The following is a 19,154-nucleotide window of genomic DNA, read 5'->3' on the forward strand; positions in this document are numbered from 1 at the left end:
ATGGGGCTTCTCCCCAGCTTCAGGGCCAGCCTTGCCTGGGCTCTGCTTGCCACCGTTCTGGCCACCGAGTTAAGCTTGCAGGAAAGTTTGCTCTTAAAATCCTTGGGTTTGAGCGCCAAGCCCAGCCCCAAATCCCCCGTTCCTGTGCCCTCTGTGCTCTGGCGGATCTTCCAGAAGAGAAAGACGATGCCTTCGGCAAACAAAGACCTGGCAGATGGCTGTAGGGTGGAGGAATTTAACGTCCCTGGGAACATCATCCGTGTCTTCGCTGACCAAGGTACAGAAACGCCATAGTTTGGGCCCTTTACTTTGGGAAGCCCCTCTGATCTCTGGGCTGGGAGATTTTTTCCTCCAGTCCTTCCTTTTCCATCTCTGGGGTGCAGCAGGAGAGGCTGGGGGGGGACAGGGCAGTGCCCTCCAGGAGAAGTCACTGCTCTGTAGGCTCTGGTCCCTCTGGATGTTGCAGATACAATTATTTAGGGTTTAGAAACACGTCGGTGGGCAAGGTGGCAGGGTGAGGGTGTGGAGCCCTGTCGGGCTCTGTCCTGCCGTCGCCTAAAGCAGTCCGGAGGTGCTGGTTTGATCCTGGGTGACCGGCGTGGCCCGTTGGGCTTGTGGCAGTGGAGGTGACTCATTGCCTGGGCAGTAGCTGCGAGACCAGCACCCAGCTCAGGGCAGGGACCAGATGCTCGGGCAGGGATGAGATGCTTGGCCATTTGGCTGTGTCCCCCCCTCCTCCTTTTTGTCCTCATGCCTCTGGCTGACCCTGGGGCACATCTGGCTGCTTCAGCCTGTGGCCCCTCTGAGCCATGTTCTCAGTTATGTGGGAACTGTTTGATTGGTGTCTTCTAGGCCTTGGGACACCACGGAGCTCGCTTCTCTTGTGGTTCCAGCTTTCCATGAAAACCTTGGGCTGGCTAAAGCAGGCAGCTTACCCGCTCCTAAACTTTGCTGCCATTTGTCCTCCTTTCCCCTCCATCCCAAACAGCCGGCACCCACAACAGCCTGGCTGGGGGGGGTAGATGTTCACAGCTGGGGAAAAATAACACACCAAGAGGTTAAGTAGCATACAGAGGAGACGCTGGGATGGCTGTAGCATCCCGGTGCTGCAGGCTGGAGCCTGGGCTAGTGTTTGTGCCTCCAGACCATTGAGCTGGTAGCCCTTACTGCAGCCTAGTCATCTTGATCCGACAACTGCAGGCTTGGCTGCCCGCCTCTGTCCGCACCATCTTCCTCTTGCTGCACAGCCAAGAGCTTAAACTGGAGTGTTGGGAGGCTGATCCCGCACCACCACCACCATCTCTGTTTCTCCTTTGTCAGGCCACTTCATTCATAACGGGCAGCCCCCGAGGCTGCTGTGCCTGCAGAAGCGCCTGTACTTTAACCTCTCCGTGCTGGAGGAGAGCGAGCACTTGACGATGGCTCAGCTAGAGATCAAATTCAGCCACAACTCCTACCACACCTCCAGCCAGGGGCAGGTTTTTGAGCTGAGGCTCTACCAAACCTCCCAGCTGTCTCTCCGGGGCATGCCCTCGCAGGAGGGCAGCCGAAAGCTGCTGGTGGAGCAGTCCTTCGCCCAGCTGCACAAGTCTCTCCTCTTCAACCTGAGCGGGGTGGCGAAGGACTGGAGAACGTACAGCAGGAATCTGGGCTTGGTCTTGGAGATCTCGGTGAGCAGTGGCGGTGGCGCATCAGCCCTGGCAAGCATGGGACTGCAGAGCCTCTGTGCCAGCATCGATTCCTTCCTGGACACCTCTCTTTTGGTGGTGACCCTCAGCCAGCAGCAGTGCAAGGCTTCCAGGAGGAGGAGAAGTGCTCACTACACCCCGGTCACTCTGAGCAACCTCTGCAAGCCGCGGCGGCTTTACATCAGCTTCAGTGATGTTGGCTGGGAGAACTGGATCATCGCCCCGCAGGGCTACATGGCTAATTACTGCCTGGGCGAGTGCCCCTTTCCCCTGACAGCGGAGCTGAACAGCACCAACCACGCCATCCTCCAAACCATGGTGCACTCGCTGGACCCGGAGGGCACCCCCCAGCCCTGCTGTGTCCCTGTCAGGCTGTCCCCCATCTCCATCCTCTACTATGATAACAACGACAACGTGGTGCTGAGGCACTACGAGGACATGGTGGTGGATGAGTGTGGTTGCAGGTAGCGGAGTGGCTGGGGGAGCGCGTGCCCTGGGGTCCCCGAAGCACTGAATGATTGATGGAATAAATGCAAGTGTGTTAAATCCCCTCTGTGCTGGTTTCCCGGTGGTGCGTTGAGCGCTGGAGCTTCCCCCGGGCTGCTGGGGAGGAGGGCTGGCACGGGGGGAGCGGTGCTGGAGCTGTGACTGATTGATTAGGGTGCTCAGCCCTGCGTGCAGCCATCGGCCGAGGGATTATGATCAGGTCTGGTGCTGGTTGTCTGTGCCGTTCTCCACGGACGATGGCAGCAGCAGGTTGTGAATCCCAGGCCCCTCGTGCTTGTCCGAGCTGCTGCTGGTGCCAGCCAGGCACCCGCTTGGGAGAGCAGCAGCGGGCCTGTATTTTTCGCCTTTTTGGCTACATGCTGCAGCTTTCTCAGCGCAAAAAAGAAATTCCTTCTTTTGGTGAAATGATGCTGGTGGTTTCCTGTGTCCTGGGTGCAGGGCTCAGCTGCAGCGTGGCCGTGGCGGGAGGAGTTGGTGCAGCAGGAAGAGGTATGATGTCACAGCAGGAGCTGCGGCTCCGTGACTGAATCCCTTCCCGCAGCGTTTTCTCTTTTGCTGTGGAACAATTTTTGCTCTGCGGTTGGTGATGGGGCGGTTTGGGGCTGGGCTGTGCGTGGCTCGGAGGTGCCACGTGGCCAAATGCATCCGTGGTTCTGTCCGGAACGGCCCCTGGGAGCTGTGGGGCCAGTTGCTGTGCGACGGGTGTTTTGGCTGAGGGTAAGGGTGAAGCAGGGGGCTGAGGTGGGCGCGGGGTGGGGTGGTGGAGGCTCGCTCCCTCCCAGCCTGCTGGGGGTCAGTATTTAATTTACCTCATTTGCAAATTGATGAGACGGGGCTGTGTGTGCGCTTGTCCCTGCTCACCGGCAGCTGCAGCGGGAGCCAGATGGCAGCCGAGCATCGGGCACCGGCAGCCCTGCTGTACCAGGCACCACGTTCACGCGGTTGTGCGTTTTAGCGATATTTTAATTTTTTTTTGTTGGCTGCGGTGCTCAGTCCCTCGCAGTAGCGTGACTGTGCTCTCATTTAATGCCACTACCAGGAGCCAGCGGAGCAGCACTGTGCAGCGGGGACCCAGCTTTGCCCCTCCGAGCACGGTGGTCACCGACGGGAGCATTGCTGCTTTTCTTCCGCGGGGCCTTGCAGCAGCTGGGGGTCTAAAGCCTGGGCCAAGCTCCAAAGCTGCTCCCTGTGTCGTGTCAAACCGTGGGGCCGGGGTTGAGCACCAGCTGCTCCAGGCTGGGCTCTCCTGCCACACCTGCAGCTTTGGGTTGGTTTTTTTTGGGGGAGTGGGGGCAGGGAGAAAGAAAAGGAATCAAGAGTTAGACTTGAATTTTTTGTCTTTTTTCTTTAAATGTGAACCTGACAACATAGCATAGATTAATATTTTTTTGTTTGTTTTGTACTGATGCTGTGTTGTCTTCAAGGCGTGATGAAGTATTGCCAAGCCAAGCTGGACCCCTGCCTGGGGGCGGGGGGGGAACGACACTGAGGGTTTAACCACTGCTGGCTTTGCAGAGGAAACGTCTCGCTGTCCCCTGCAACAGTGTTTTTCTAACACCCCTGAAACATGTAGCTGAACCCCGAGACTGGAGCAGCTCCAGTGCTTCAGCTGTGTGGTAACATCCCTCCGTTTCCACGTCCAACTGCATTTCCCAACAGCGCCAGGGAAGAGCTATGCTGAAAACCACCTCAAGCACTTCAAACCACTTAAGGGCTTAGAGTCGGCATTAGGCAAGCAGGAGCCAGCTACTTAAAATGAGCAGAATTAAGAAAACCTTGAAGTATTAGGGTTTTTTTGTACCTGTGCTGCAGCAGACAAAGGGGCTGAAGGGCTCAGCTCATGTAACACGTGGAAAGGAGGCTCAGGGCCTGGCTCCCCAGCACCCTGACCAGCACCGCAGCGGTGGGAGCAGGAGCCAGCCCTGGTGTAGCTGTGCTGAGCTTACCTGCAGGGTGGGCAGAGCCAGGCTGAGCCACCTGGAATGGAGGGAAAAGCCTGTTTTGCGTTTACTGCAGCACAGGGGAAGCAGGAGGGGGATGTTCCAGGCCTGCCTGGTCACCTCCTACAACCAGGGTTTGGGAGCACCGTGCTGGGGCTTGCAGTACCCCCCTTTGAGCCTGAGGGAGGACAGGTAGGGCATCTAACAGCGTTTTCACACTTCGTTTGCTTACCCATGTACACTATGCATACACCACACTTTTGTACTAGTCTGTGTTTAAAAAAAGTAATAAACTTGAAGTTTATACAATCAGACTAAGTTTTAATGAACATTGCATGGTTTCATCATTGAAAGGTAGGGGCCACCTTGAATGCAAGAGCTGTTTATTAATATTTTATTGATGACAAACAGGTTTAAAACAAACTGAGACAAAATCAAAAAAAAAGAGTAACACCGTGCTAGCACTGATGTCTGGATTTATAAAACTCAGAGTAACTGCTACAAAGGAAAAAAACAGCACAAAGCAGAGGCAAGCATTCCTGTCAGTGAAATAAAGGGGTGAGGGGAGAGGAGGGGGTTACGTTACTCAATGGATTGCATTGCACAGAGGGTTACAGCTTAAACCTATCAGAAAAATCTATGCAACTACGCAGTCTACGGAAGGAAAAAAATTAAAAAGCCCTTCGGCAATGTTAATAAATAAAACAGTCCATCTTACAAGGAAGGAAGGTGGCCTGTGTCTCCATTCTTTCACATTTTAGAAGTCTAAACTCTGGAGGCTTTTTATGAGAAAAGAATGGGTTTCATTTCTGGAAAGTTTCTTTTGCAGTTCTCAAACTATGTTCGCTGCAGGACCGAACAAAAAAAATTTTGAACACCTGTTCCATGTTTATGTGCATGCTACTCACAGTTTGTGGGTATGCTACACCAGGTCTGCACTGGGGGAGAGACACTCTTGAAAAACTACAGCAAATACAGGTTATGAAAGCGGTCAACAATCTACAGAAAGGACAGTAATGAAAGGGCTTCCCCCCCAGTTACAAAAAGTGGGTTTTACGTCATTTAAGTACATTCATATGAGAGGTATTTTGAGTTCCCCCAAAAAAAAGACTAGAAACACTTGGAGCCCTTTGAGTATAAAGCTAACTTAATTCAAACTTTAAAAACACCGAGGTTAGTGAATCACACTCTACTGTTCTTTGCCAATTAGGAGGTAGAGGTTAGTCTAATTTAGGGATCTGATAAAAATGGGTCTGTAGGAATTTTAAATTCTCTGCGCCGTTTCTAAAAAGGTTTAGACAGAAATAAAATGCTCCCAGTGTTCCCATATGACTTATTTAAGACATGGGTACAACTTAGAAATTGGATGGCTTCTCTTATGTGCTGTTTTTGACTTCCAGCTATTTCTCAAGCCAGCATTGATGGCACAGCCGTGTCCACTACCTGAAAAATAGGCTCCGGGTTTGGTTTTCAACACCTGAATCTTTCAGCTATCTGCATTAATCACTGAAGAAGCCACACAAAAGCCTAACCCATTATCTCTAATTATACCCAGCTATCAGAGGCCACCTTCCAACAACTGCCTGCTTTGTCCATTTTTTTCCAACCTTCTTCGGTTAACATTGTAGAGTCTTTACTTCAAAACCAATATAATCCCCAGTTTCCACTACTTCTTCCCCAGGTCTGAGGGAGCAAGTAAAGCAGGCCTGTTAGCATCTTTTCCTCCAGGGCCGAAGGGCACAGGAACCCATCCCCTTTCAAGCGCAAAGTTCATCTTACAGAAAGGCTTGTTTTTCACAGAGTAGAGTCCAGACAGTAGCCAATTAAAGCATACAGAAAACACTTTGAAACCCTCCTCCTGCTCGAGCGCGCAGGCTCCTTTCACTCTAACTGCTATCCAATGTAGGAAGAAGAGGCTGATTGCTGCAACTTTAAAATCACACTGAAAGTTCTCAAGGTTGGTGCTCTAATTTAGTTTTGTTTTAAACTTTTTGTAAGCTTCTCAGAACAAGGATCTCCCAGGTCCACCACTAAGAATTCAGAGACAAACTTCTAAAAATCCAGTGCTCCTTTGAAAGAATCTCTTTAAAACCACCTTGTCACAAAAGACCCGTTCAGAATGTGGGCGACACGATGACACTAGGATTTCAGAGCCAGTGTTGGACAACAAAACCTGCATCTCAGAGTTGAGCATCAGCTATGTTCTGCTGGATTTCTGCTTGGCTTGCTGTCACTTAGGAACTCTCTCTCTCTCTCTCTCTCTCAGATACTCTGCTTCTAAAATGTAAACAGTTACTGCTAAAATATAGTACCCCTTTAAAACGAGAACAACTCTGAGATGAGGGTTTTCCTCTCCCCATCTGCTCTGAAAAGTAATGCCCTGCTCGCAAAGAGAAGTATGGAATGAAGTGAAACCTGCTTAAGGCCCTTCTCTCGAGCTTGTTTGACTGGGGGAGCAGGGACTCAGCTGACCACTCATTTCAGGGTGAGTTGCCTTCCCAGTGAGGCGCCAGCCAGTCCTTCAGTGCGCTCTCTCCTCTCCGGTCAGTCTCCTTGTCTCAGTGAGCTAGCAGTGGGCTCTCTCGCGCGCGCTCCTTTCTCTCTCTCTCCTCTCCGTTGGTTGGTTTCTTTCTCCTGTTGCTCTCACACAGTGGTGCTTCAGTTTTAGCAGTGGAAAACAGGTATCCATTTTATTTTATTTTTTTTATTACCCAGAATAAAATGCTGATGAACTAAGCTCCACACAAGCTTAGCTCTTCTTCCTCAACCTGAAAGCAAGAAAGCAAAACAACAGCTGCATTAGGGATGTCGCTTTTAAGACAGACACTGTGTTTGTGAACTTAAATCGGGGAGTAAGAAGCAGAGGAGTGAACCTCAAGTGCCTTACACTCTAATACTGTGACAGTCCCGTCACTCCACCATGTTGATATGCACGTTCACCCTGGTAAGTAGAGTCCTGTGACAGCGCCACGTCAATCTGAGATTTAAACTCATCACCAAGGTAACTGTCCTGAAAATGAAAGTGGGTGTTAAGCCTTTAACTCATTATCAAGCTCAAGTCCTCCCTTACAAAGCAGAATGCCTAGCAGCCAGGGTTAATAAAGAAGTCTGAGAGGTTTGGGTTTGTCAGGGACTTGTTGAACTGTGTTCTGTTGATTTTTTTTTATTTTTTTTTTTAGATCTACTTTTTTTGCTGCAAATTGCCACAAGCATAAAGGGGTTTGCAATAGCTGGCCAATGAACAGGCAAGCAGTTCAACATTAAGGCTCAAGTTCAAGTCTCTACATGCAGCATTTCACTTTTATTCTCAGGCGTACTTAGAGAGCCCACCAAATGGAGGAGTATGAAATGCTGTGGCCAAGTCATTGAAAATGGTTTTAGTTTCCATTTTCCTTAGTACTAGGAAACAAGGATGTGCACACACAAAGATCAACACAAAACCCAGGGAAAAGGGCACACCATACATCAAATCCTGCTTACCTGTGATAATTCTGGTTGGGAGAGCCCAGGCTGACTCATCTGTGATGGCTGACTCATGGAGATATACCCCTGAGTCAGTGGACCCTGGGAGAAAGGCTGGGACACCACATCTTGGCTCGCTTGACTATTCGGAAGGTTTGACTGACTAGTTCCAGGAATCCCAAAACGATTTTTCTGGCGCCCACCACGACCAGTCTTTCCTTTTGGCGCCCCACGTCCTGGAAAAGCGTTTATACCAACCAACAGTGAGAAGTCTTACACATGCAAACATGTGAGAATTAACTTTCTAGAAAGACTTGACCACTTGCAAGACACAACGTTTTACAGGTCATCAACATAGCAGGTGCAGAGAAACCAAAAGGCAGAACCACCAGTGCAGATGCAGCAAAGGGACACTTGCTAGTGGCTGTAGCGCTCCCCACTAAGACTTACTACTGAAGCACATCATCTACTCTCATCAGCGCTGCTGCAAGAGTAGCAAAACCCCCCATTCTTCAACTTCAGACCCAAATTATAGGTTTTGCACCATTCACCCTTGCCCCCATACCTGCAGCTGGTCCGTTAGCCTGGCCAAAGTACCCCGGCGGTGGCATCGGTGGCATCACAAGGTTGAAAGGGATAGGAATGTTCATAGCAGTGACATGGCTGGGGCCAGCACTGATCATCCCAATCTGGTCGTGGGTTTGGAAGTACATGTTGGATGGGCGCCCTGAGGAGGGGAGGAAAGCCACAGTGATTTCAGGCCCGCTGAATATTTAGAAATCAATTAATATTTCTGCTTTTAACAGTAAGGCAGGATTTGTAAGCAGGATAAATCAGAATGAGAAATTGAAAGGACAAGTCTACCACTGCCAAGAACCACCAGTATTTCCAGTTCACCAATTATTCCACACTTGAAAATTTCAGACTTGGCGAACACATGTTCCTCCCTACAGATACTTTTACTGTATTTGTAAAATTTAAGACTCTTGAAACATTTACACACAGACACACACACGCTCCCTTCCCCCTCATTTTTCACTTGCTCTGCAGACATCAAGTTAAGACTGTAGGGGCTTCTATACACAGAGAGCAAAATCCAGGCACCTCATCAACATTCTCAGTTCTCAAATTCTGTATTTTTCTGGAGTGGCTCTTCAACCGTTTAGCAGTTTGAAGTCCGTAACGTACCACACCCCAAGGACTAGTTGAGGAAAAAAAGTTATCTATGAAAGCGTTAATTCTGATGGCTTCCTTTACCTTGACTGCTCCGGTCATAGACAGATCCTGGAATAATAGCCTCGCGTGCGTCATACATGGCAGTAGTCATGAAACGGGCACCCTGGAAACATTATAGGAATTAGACAAAGCCTTTGCACAGAAAACTTTGCACTGCAACTTCAATGTAAGTTATTTTGGGTAAAAATCCAGAAAAACTCCACAGATCACACCTACTTTACAAGTGCTGAGGAAACTAACCAGTTCTAATACACAGAAAACATCCAATGATCATTTCAACTTCATCATGACAACAAGAAAAAGAAGTTAAGATTCTACAGGCAGCTGATCTCAAACTGTGAAACACCGGATGAATTTTCAGTCCATTCCAAGGTTCTGATCATAGCTCTCCCCTTGCTCCATCCCTGCCGCTCTCCTCCTGTGATGGCGGACAACCTTCCTCCCGCAAACGACTACTTATCTTATGTTAAAGGACTAAGTATAAAACTTACAGGTTGAAGATTATAGTGTAATGCTATTAAGTATACGTGCTTAATGAGCTTGCCATTTCTACAGAAAACAGTTACTTTGTTTCGCTCACCTCAGAAGTTACCCTCTCATAAAATTTTGCAGTAAATAAAGAGCAATAATTTAAAAAGCACACTAAAACAGCTTTTCTACGAGTGCTCAACTTGGAAAGAGCTGAAGCAGCAACTGACTTGAGTCACACATCATTCACTAGGCAACAAAAATGGAAAGTCATGGCTGAGGCTACGTAGGTGACTTTATTCCATCCATTTCTAACTGATCAATCGATCCCCAACTGTTTCATGCCACAAACATCTGAGAGAAGAAGATGTCAACTTACTGGGTTGATGGTATTGACAAGTTTCCGGGGTTTGCTGAACTGCATAAGGCTTTCCCGGAGGTTATTCAGTGGTCCCTCCACCAGAACCTTCTGTTCTTTGTAGTAATTCAGTAGGTGATTCCAAAGTGGTTGTTTAGACAGTGCTTTTGGGTTCCCAACAATAATTACTCCATACCTGTACAACAGCAGACAGAGAAACTAAAATTAACTTTGACTAAAAATAAAGCCATGCTACATATTAATGTCAGAACAGCCTTGAAGCCAATCTCTTTTGCAGTAAATCAAGGCACATAACAGAAGCCCATGACAGTGGGAGACCCCGATACAATTGTTTTGTTTACAGCAGATGATTTCTGTAGTATGACAAAAGACTTGAAAGGAGATTGCTGCAGTCAGTTTCTCAATAATCACAAGCTTCCTTTTGCAGGCTTACCAAACCCATCTGTGTACCCAACCAACCACCACCCTGCACTGGTTTGCAAGCTTGCAGAAACCAAGGAAGCCAACCAAATAGTGTTGTACTCTTCTCAGTAATCAAACCCATTAAGAGAAGCAAAATGGGAAAATGGCTGCTGGAAGGGATAAAGCAGCAGATGAAGGGAAGAGTGCTGTCCTGCAAACAAAGGGGAACGACATGGCGGCCTCTGCTAACTACTGATGCCACATGGTGACACTGATTAGGTTGAGATTGCTCCTGTAAATTGTAGGGAATGTGGAAATATTCAGGTTCCCTTAAACCAGGTGGAGTGGGGAACGGGCCTGCTACCCACAAAACACAGACCTTTTGTTAGGTGGGCTGTATTGATGCTTTAGCAGACCAAATTCTGTGTCTAGAATAGATAAGTTTGCTTGATTTTACTTTACCTTGCTCTTGTAAGGGCTACATTAAGACGCCTGGGGTCATTCAGAAACCCTATTCCTTGGTGTTCATTGGCCCTCACACAAGAAAGGATAATAAAGTCCTTCTCACGTCCCTGGAAGGCATCCACACTTGCAATTTCCACTTCCTGAAACAGAAGGAAAACATGTAGATCACGGAAGCACAGTGCAAAACAGTTACGCTACCAACAGGCATTACAAAATGCATGGGCCATGCACTAGCAGTTCCCATCATTTGACAAAAAATGTTATTTTTTTTTTTTAAATGATGAGTGATTTAGTAATTCCACTGGTCAGTAAATAGTTTCCCTAAAGAGGAACAGACAGTCTCAGTTTAGGACAAATTACTTTTATATTCACTGCTTTATGGTTCTCATATTTCCTCCCCAAAACTGGCATTTGCACTATGGAAAGCATTCCTTTTCTAGGTATTTTGCCAAGAAGACTTCTGAGTATTCCAAAACCTTGTAGTAAGATGGGTCCAAATGAGCACTGCTGCCCCCAGCTACCGAGAAACCCGAATCAGAGGGACAGATCATTCCTGGCAGAAGGAAAAGTATTTCCACTAAGTTTTCCTTCAGTGAAAACACTGACCAAGTTCTCAATATTGCAAAACAGACGACATTAAACATACAACCATCTTGTTTGTAGCAACAAATGTTCATGTTTGGTAGAGGAGTTCTACTGATGCGAGGACATGTTCCCAAGCAAATAAATAGTATGACCATCAGAATTTATGGAGCTTGGTTTCCTGCATGTCTCTTGGCATGGCTCTTTTATCCTACGGCACAAGCTGACTGAAGCTTTTCCATAGCTGAAGCACTAATGACCTCTCCCTTCTGTGCCTCCGTGAGTCCTCGGAGGAGAAAGGAAGGCTTCAGTGCGTTCCAACAGAGACCTTAGAGCTTTCTCCTTTATCTGGCCAGCTGCTCCCCTGACACTTCCTGGCACTCGATACCTCTTAAACTCTTCTCCCCAGTCTATTTTAACCACAATCAACTGAAAAATTCAAAAATGACTAAGAATAAACACAGACTGACGCCTAAAAAGCCAGACTAAAAATGAAAATATTGTAAAGTTTCACAATATCTGACTTTTCTAGGTTCTCTGCATCTAAGTGCTCTCATTTGTGTAACAACTCCATACCTGGTAGAGTTTCGTATGCAAGGAACCACTGAACTGCATATACTGCACCAGATAGGATCGTTGACCTTCGTAAGGAGTAATAATGCCAATCTGATCTGGTTTGGCACCAGCTTTCAATAGCTTTGTAGTTATCTTCTCCACATTGGCAGCTTCCGTCCTAGAAAAAGAGATTTGTTTATCTAAGGAGAATCAAGGCATTAGGTTTAACTTTCTGCAAGTTAATGGGTCTAAAAAACTTGACCATGTACCCTGTGCTAGCCTTTTGTCAGAAAGGCTACTTCGGGAAAAAGATCAATTTTACACCGCTCAAGCACTCAGATTAATTCTGCTTAAGCATTCACCACTAATCACCTCTTGACTTAGGCCAGACACAAGATATTCTCAGCCAGAGGAATATGAGCAAAAGCCAACATCTCAAAAAAAAGGTCTCAGAAGGACACAGAAATTTCTTCTTACATAGACCTCCACCTTCTCAGAGCTACACAACTAGACTTTCTGGAACAATTAAATTCACGGTGGCTATTATTCCAAGATGGAACTACTTAGTTAAAAGTACATGTGTACATTTATGAGCCAGATCATTAAAAATGTTCCATCCCACTGTGCGAACGGTTCCTTCAGTTGCTTTATCTTCTAGTTTTAAATATAGACTGTTTTTAATGCCAGTCTCCCTGTCAGCCAACTATTGTGCCATTTGTGTGTGCACAATCTGGCTTGCTGCATTCAGCAGTCTTGCACATGCTGTTCATGAAACAGACAGATTAAAAATATCGCAGCAGATATTTTTCTTAAGTTGGGCTGGTTTCCCTTCCAGGCACATGAACACACACATACAAATAAGAGGAATAAGGTGTTTTAAGCTCACTAACTGAAAAACGTGGAAAGTGCAGGGAAAAAAAAAAAAGGGGGTAGAAAAGAGAAAATTAAGTTCCCATTCCTTTCGCACCCCACCAAAGTCTAAGAATTAGGACTCTGCTTCAGGAGCTATTTGGGTTCTGGCCTCAAAATGCAACTTGATCAGCATTTCCTGCTGCAGCTGCAGTCAGTTGACTCGCTGGCCCAAATTCATTCCACATATTAGGCACTTAATTGTCCCATGCTCCTTATACTACTAGTGAAGGAAAACACACATCTCCACAGAACAATTCAAACCCACTTAAGATCTGAACTGCTCCCATTGCAGATGCCTTTTTCTCTTTGTTTACTGTAAAGGGAGCCTAGGGCAAATCGACTCCAAAAGGCAGCTCAGCCTGCACTATCCCTGATGGCAGCTTTTATTAAAAACCAGCACACAAGCAATTCCAATCATAGCTGTTAATAGGAAACAACGTTTTATTAATTATAGAAGAGCTACTGCAGAACATAAGAATCGATAACACTGAAGTACTGTATCCCAGCACACAACACATTTGAGGTCGGGGGCTGGCTCATTTGAAGCAGAGATACCACCTTCACAGAAACAGAAGTAACTTCTTTGAGAACACAAGCCTTTATTTAGCTGTTACGCCTTTATTCGCACAGCAAGGCACCACAAGTCACAGTGAATACAGCATACTGTTGAGTTTTGTTGCGGAGATTCTGAAGGATACAGAAACGCTTAGCTATTTGGTCTGCAGCAGGAACTGTACACTGCACTCTCCTGACTTCATTTAATTGTGACTGTCTCCAAGAGATGTCACCAGACTGTTAAATGGATCTGTTAATAATCTCCCTTACATTTGAGATGCACTGGGACAAAATATATTTTTTTTTTTAAGTTTATATCTCAGCATTTAATTTTGTTTACCTGTTTAAGTAAGAAGTGCCTGAGCTGGCAATTTCTTCCTGTCCTTGTGTAACATAGAAAAACATCGGCTTATCTGGCTGTGGCCACTGGAAATCAAAACCTTTTTTCACACGGTCCGCTGAAGAGCACAAAACCAGTAAGTAAAAAAAACAGTTAGCACTGTGCTTTACTAGCAAACATACTTATTCTCATATCAAAGCACTGTAAAGACTCAACACTAAGTGCAGTGGAAATTCTTTTTTTAGGCAAATGTATTAAAAAAACCCCTCATCTAGATTAAAGAAGCCTGCCTTTGATCCTTAATGAATGGAAAAGAAAATAATTCGCAGGCATATCACTCTTGCTTACCTGCAGTAACACCATTCTGGAGTGAACCCTCATAGAAGATATTGGATGGAAAAGCACTCAGTGCAGGATGCATGCGGTACTGCACTTGTAGGCGAATTGGCCGAATACCCAGCACCACAAGCCTCTCGAAGAGAGACTGAGACAGGCCAGCCTTTGCAGCCTTTTTACACATCACAACAGGACCAAGCTGGCAGTGGTCACCCACAAGAATAAGCTGTGGAAAAAGAAGGTTGCAGATTTCCAAGTTATTTTCTGAAACTGGCCCAACAGCTAGAACAATAGCAGTATCCTACTATAAAATATACTACCAAGTAATCAGTCTGACTTGTAATAAGCTTCAGATCTAATTTAAGGCTTATAAACCTTTAGCATCCACTAGCTTTTCAGCTGATCATTTTCAATTAAGATCTTATTTGGTCTCCACATTGTTCCAACAGCACCAACATATTCCAGGCAAAGATTATGCCACAGAAACAGAAAACTAAGAGGACTAACAAAATAAAATCATTTAGATCTATATTATGGAACCACCTTCCATGAAAGGAAAGGATTTTGTATCCTTACATGCCTACACTGTGATTGTTACTGCTTGATGCTACTTCCTCTATTCATAAACTCTTTCTTCAATGACATTTTCTTTAGTGAAATCCAATGGCTCCTACCTGTTTTGCTCCCAGGACAACTGGCACCATGCACTCCGGCTCAGTAGCCTGTGTGCTTTCATCAATCAGAATGGAGCGGAACTGCATTTTTGCAAGTCTTGGATCACCAGCTCCCACACACGTGCAACAGATCACGTCTGCATTCTGAAACAGAAACAGAACTGAAATTAGTCAAGTAGGTTATCAACAGACAGTATTTCTACACCGAAGTATATTCAATACCATCCCAGGAATCCTCCCAAAATTTAAGTTGTACGCTGATCTCTACCAGCAAACTGCAGCTAAGCCTCAACTGGGAGAAGGCAATTATTCAAGCTGCTAGAAGCGAGGGAACCTTACCATAAGTAATTCACGCTCTGCTGTTCGTTTCAGTGCACGGTAACGTTTCTCATCAGCAGATGACAGTTCTCCAGTTTCATCTTTAAGCTGCTGCAGTTTCTGAAGCTCTGGCATGCTAAAGAAAAAAACCAGAATTTTGCTTTACAGCCTAATTAAGAACTGGGTAGGATTACAGCAGAACTCATTTGTAAAACTAAATATGACACATGTATAGAAGCAAAAAAGTTATCACATCAAGCAAGTATCACACCATCACCACAGAGTTAATCAGTTGTGCCCACCACAACACTTCAGTTGATTTTTCACCCCCCACCCCCCCCCCCTCAACCACTTCTTACCTATCCATGTTTCTGATCTGGTTATGTAATGCCAAGAAGGAGACAGGAGAGTCAATTGCCTCACGACTTTTAGCACACAGACGAACCACTTTCAGTCCAGTTTGATGGATCTTCTCAGTCAACTGATCGACAGCTATATTACTTGGAGCACAGACTAACACAGGCCTTGACAAAAATAAAGCAAGAAGTCAGTCTCAATGCACTGTAAAACTTTTTTCCAATGGACTTGTAATAAAACCATGCGTTATGGCACACACACCCTAAAAACATGCTGCAGAAAAACATTTTCTGAAATAAGCACAAATCTTCCCAGAAAAATATACTTCTAGAAAACCTTACTAGCTCAATGATACAAGTTATTTTAGTTTTTAAAATCAAGTTGATTCTTTGACCATTAATATCGTAACCTTATACATAAAGATTTAGGGAGAGCAGTTCTTACCCATTGCCTTGTCTAGCCAGATGATAGACTATTGTGGCTGATGTCACTGTTTTTCCAGTACCAGGGGGACCCTGAATAAGGCTCAGAGGACGCTGCAGGACAGTCTTCACAGCATAAACCTAAAAAAAAAAAAAAGTTATTGCTGTTTAACATTCTATGCATAGGAAGTTACAAAGTTGTTCAACCTCTATTTATAAATTCTTCATCATATTCTTTGTGTGTAGTAAAAAGGAGATGAGGTTACCTGAGAATGGTTGAGATCAGGAAGTCCTTGTGCTGTAAAGCGCTTTGGCAACTGGCATTTAATAATTACATCTTCTACCTCATGACCTAACAGTTTGTGATAGATGTACCCAGACACTGAAGTCTCATCCACAGCAAATGTTTTTAAAGCACTCTGCATTCTGAAACGAGGGAAGGACAGAAAAAAAAAAAAAATCAGTATGACTTCAAATACAACTATCCACAAGCATCCTACACAAAGGTTAATCAGACATCAGGCACAAATGCCTTGGGGAAAAAGAACAATGTAGAATGCCTGCTAATAGAATTAAGAGATGAACATTAGACCCTGAGAACACCGCTGTTGTTTTTCCCTATGTGAATACTACAAAGTATTATAACCAGAAAAATCCACAGAGAAGCACCAGCCTCCAAAAGAATTTGCAGTAGTAATTTTAGGTGCAAGATTTGAAGAAAATGTGTACTCTTCCACTGTAATAAAACTCCTAACAAAATGCAGTACAGACATGTCTGAAGCTTACTGACGCCACAGCAGATTCAAATGCCTTGAAATTTCAGCTAAAGTAACTCAAAGTTTAGAATGTCAACTCAAATCAGAGCATACTTCATGATGGAGCAGTGTTCAGGAAGCTGAACTACAAAACAATTTTTCTTCATACGTTCCAAATATTACTAGACATAAGGTAAGTTTCTCCCCCTTGATGTACTTGCAACAAACCCTAAGCATCCCTTCAAAATGAGAAAAAAGGTAGTTTGATGGCATTCAGATTAATTCCATTTCTAGTAAAAGTTAGGCCTGTTGCTCTATGAACCAGTTACCATGTTCATAGACTTGATACATTGGGCATACTCAGATTTGATTGCTAGCATCACAAAACAATACAACTTTCCTTGTTCAAAAATTCCCAAAGGTAAAGGAAAATATACACATCAACTGCACCCACTATTTGCAAAGGTTAAGTGCTTTCTCAATACCTGTCAAAGGAAGTTGACTTCCATACAAAATCCACCTGGAAGTTATGAGTAACTTCCACAGGTGCTCCAACGCTGCTCCTCAGCTCAATGGCTATCTCATCACCATAATCTGTAGAACCTCGTTAAGTAGTAATCTATAGCAAAAATTTGAATTTTATTTTCCCCAATTTTGATTTGGTTTTTTTTTTTAGCAGACACCCAGCCGCCCGCCCTCAACAAATTAAAATTATCTCAAAATTACTTTTGTACACAATTACTGATTTCTTGGAGAGACTTAAACCTTCAATTAAGCCTTCCTGAAGGCTCACTAAGTAAAGGATACTATCAGGAACTTTGATAACATGACCAATTCCTTTCCATAAAGGAGCCAGGTCTCCTTTATACCTCAAGCAGATCTCATCTCCTTGCATAAGACGCATATCTACAAAGGAAGGAAAAAAAACCCACACTCAGAATACTCACCAAGAAACAACCATCCCCCGACACAAAAAACCCCTTACAATACTATCTTATATCCCAGGCCAGATCACAGTTCTTTAAAAACTTTGTTATTCACTGGGCAGTAAAAAAAAACAAACCAAAAACCAAACCACACAAAACAAAACCCAAAAAACCCCGACAAAACATAATCGAGTTGTCATTACCTGAATCAGTCTTTGGCAAAGTGAAATAAGCAATCCTTTTCTTGTTCAAGCCCAAGTCCCATCTCACTGTGATGTTATCTTGTGTCTAATGGTAAAGAAAAAGCATCTATTATGTTCTTAAAGAGCTGTTTGCTGATACGACAGCCCTCGCTGTCCTATACTTTGAAACAGTAGAGAAATACTAAAGGTGCTGTACCAACGTCACAGTACAGACAAATCTCTGTATTTATTCCTACGGACTGAGTTCACACCATCTACAGAAGATAATTCTGTTCTACGAAAGTTACTTAATGAGAAATGAAGTCGTAATCACCACTTGCATTATTATTCTCTCACCCCCAACTTTAAAACATTCAGTAAGTGCTTGCATGACCTCACAAAATTCAATGACAACATAAAAGAAGGTGGCCAAACTGCAGTTCTATGATAGAACATGGTTCTTGGAAAGATGAACTTTGAACAAAGGTGGAAGTTCCCAAGTATTTCAAGCTCTTTTTTAAAACCTCAATTTATTTTCCTTTCCTCTCCCTGCTACCATACATCACCATTACTACTGCAATTACTATGATGCGACAGTACTGTAATAAAGACATATATTTCATTTGGGCCTTTGTTCTATGCTGTTGAGAATGACCACGTGCTTTGATACCTGAGAACTAGCCAGAAGCCCCCTCAAACAAGCGTACTTCAAGCACATTACCTGAGACTCCTTGAGTTTCTTGTCATAGTCTGCCTCAAGCTTGACTAGAGGACCAAATATATTTTGGTATTGATAAGCATCTTCGTATCTAAGCAGAACATGCTGTGGTTCTTCATCAACACCAGGCTTTTCTAAGTCCTCAAGGGTTGCAGATGGATTTTCCTAGAATGTAAAGCACCAGTGTTTTGTTTCAAGGTTTTAAGCACAAACAAGTGATAAGCTCTCATTGTGCAATGGACTGGTAATACCATGTTTTACTATTATGGGAAGTTATATCAAGGTATGACCACCTGTTAAAACTACACTCACATCCAGTCAGGTCTGTTATGCTTTAAAGGATGTACAGAAAAGCCTCTCAAAAAGCATTAACTGAATACCAAGCATGGACTAACTGTTCCCATCTCAGCTAGTCACCACATAAAGCAGAAACAAGTGAAAGACTCGAAATGGGGAAGGAAAGTTGTTTTTTCAGATTGCTTGACAGTGCAACTTGAACAGAGCTGAGGAACCCAAGGGTGAAACTTTCCTACTGAGACAAACAATTTCGTGACTCTGACTCTGTTGACCAATTTCCAGTTACACTGCTTGTCAAATCTGCAGGATTTAAACCTCATGTAATTTAAGTATGTCCTCTGTCTTATACAGCTGTTAAAACAGCCTTGTCCCTCCTTCATAAAGCCAGAAAATTAGCACTTTGTAAAATATAACCAGTACTTGAAAAGCAGCACATACCTTCCAAAGTTCTTCCAGTTTGTTAATCTGTTGAGCTGTAATCTGACGTGCTCTCAACTGTTCCTGTTCGGATGGAATCTTTACCAGCCATGAAAGGAAACAACGATCTTGGATAAGAGGCTGCCACTGTGAACTGTCCCAATTAATATCCTTTAAACTGCTCTGACTGGCACATGGCTGCCTGCACAACCAAAACATTGAAAAAAATTATTAAATTAGACAGGTGTAAGAAAAAGTCTA

General features: G+C 44.7%; 2 protein-coding genes across 3 annotated transcripts in view; one reads left to right on the top strand and one right to left on the bottom strand.

Annotated features, from left to right (window-relative positions):
* GDF1 (growth differentiation factor 1) lies at positions 1 to 5,188 on the top strand. The gene is made up of 2 exons (XM_005444293.3): positions 1 to 277; positions 1,321 to 5,188. The coding sequence occupies exons 1-2, from the start codon at positions 1 to 3 to the stop codon at positions 2,154 to 2,156; spliced, it is 1,113 nt and encodes a 370-aa protein (XP_005444350.2). The 3' UTR covers positions 2,157 to 5,188.
* Positions 4,502 to 19,154, bottom strand: part of UPF1 (UPF1 RNA helicase and ATPase) — a 24,331-nt gene continuing 9,678 nt past the window's right edge. The window contains exons 5-24 of one of the 2 annotated variants that reach the window (XM_055707966.1): positions 18,915 to 19,095; positions 18,183 to 18,344; positions 17,483 to 17,567; positions 17,161 to 17,259; positions 16,839 to 16,956; positions 15,865 to 16,024; positions 15,621 to 15,739; positions 15,179 to 15,343; positions 14,841 to 14,955; positions 14,502 to 14,645; positions 13,840 to 14,053; positions 13,492 to 13,609; positions 11,706 to 11,862; positions 10,545 to 10,687; positions 9,681 to 9,855; positions 8,855 to 8,936; positions 8,163 to 8,324; positions 7,616 to 7,833; positions 7,023 to 7,145; positions 4,502 to 6,903 (exon numbers count right to left, since the gene is read on the bottom strand). In XM_055707966.1, coding sequence (XP_055563941.1) covers positions 7,026 to 7,145; positions 7,616 to 7,833; positions 8,163 to 8,324; positions 8,855 to 8,936; positions 9,681 to 9,855; positions 10,545 to 10,687; positions 11,706 to 11,862; positions 13,492 to 13,609; positions 13,840 to 14,053; positions 14,502 to 14,645; positions 14,841 to 14,955; positions 15,179 to 15,343; positions 15,621 to 15,739; positions 15,865 to 16,024; positions 16,839 to 16,956; positions 17,161 to 17,259; positions 17,483 to 17,567; positions 18,183 to 18,344; positions 18,915 to 19,095 — 2,737 coding nt within the window. In that variant the 3' untranslated portion in view covers positions 4,502 to 6,903; positions 7,023 to 7,025. The remainder of the gene's footprint in view (positions 6,904 to 7,022; positions 7,146 to 7,615; positions 7,834 to 8,162; positions 8,325 to 8,854; positions 8,937 to 9,680; positions 9,856 to 10,544; positions 10,688 to 11,705; positions 11,863 to 13,491; positions 13,610 to 13,839; positions 14,054 to 14,501; positions 14,646 to 14,840; positions 14,956 to 15,178; positions 15,344 to 15,620; positions 15,740 to 15,864; positions 16,025 to 16,838; positions 16,957 to 17,160; positions 17,260 to 17,482; positions 17,568 to 18,182; positions 18,345 to 18,914; positions 19,096 to 19,154) is intronic. The other variant, XM_055707967.1, reaches the window with a different exon arrangement.

The sequence above is a fragment of the Falco cherrug genome, chromosome 4 (genome assembly GCF_023634085.1).
Source record: "Falco cherrug isolate bFalChe1 chromosome 4, bFalChe1.pri, whole genome shotgun sequence".
Classification (NCBI taxonomy): domain Eukaryota; kingdom Metazoa; phylum Chordata; class Aves; order Falconiformes; family Falconidae; genus Falco; species Falco cherrug.

Excerpts from the sequence above, each read along its gene's own strand:
- GDF1 (XM_005444293.3), top strand. The coding sequence starts at position 1 with ATGGGGCTTCTCCCCAGCTTCAGGGCCAGCCTTGCCTGGGCTCTGCTT. Across the intron at positions 278-1,320 it reads CCGTGTCTTCGCTGACCAAG|GCCACTTCATTCATAACGGG; the intron begins GTACAGAAACGC and ends CTCCTTTGTCAG.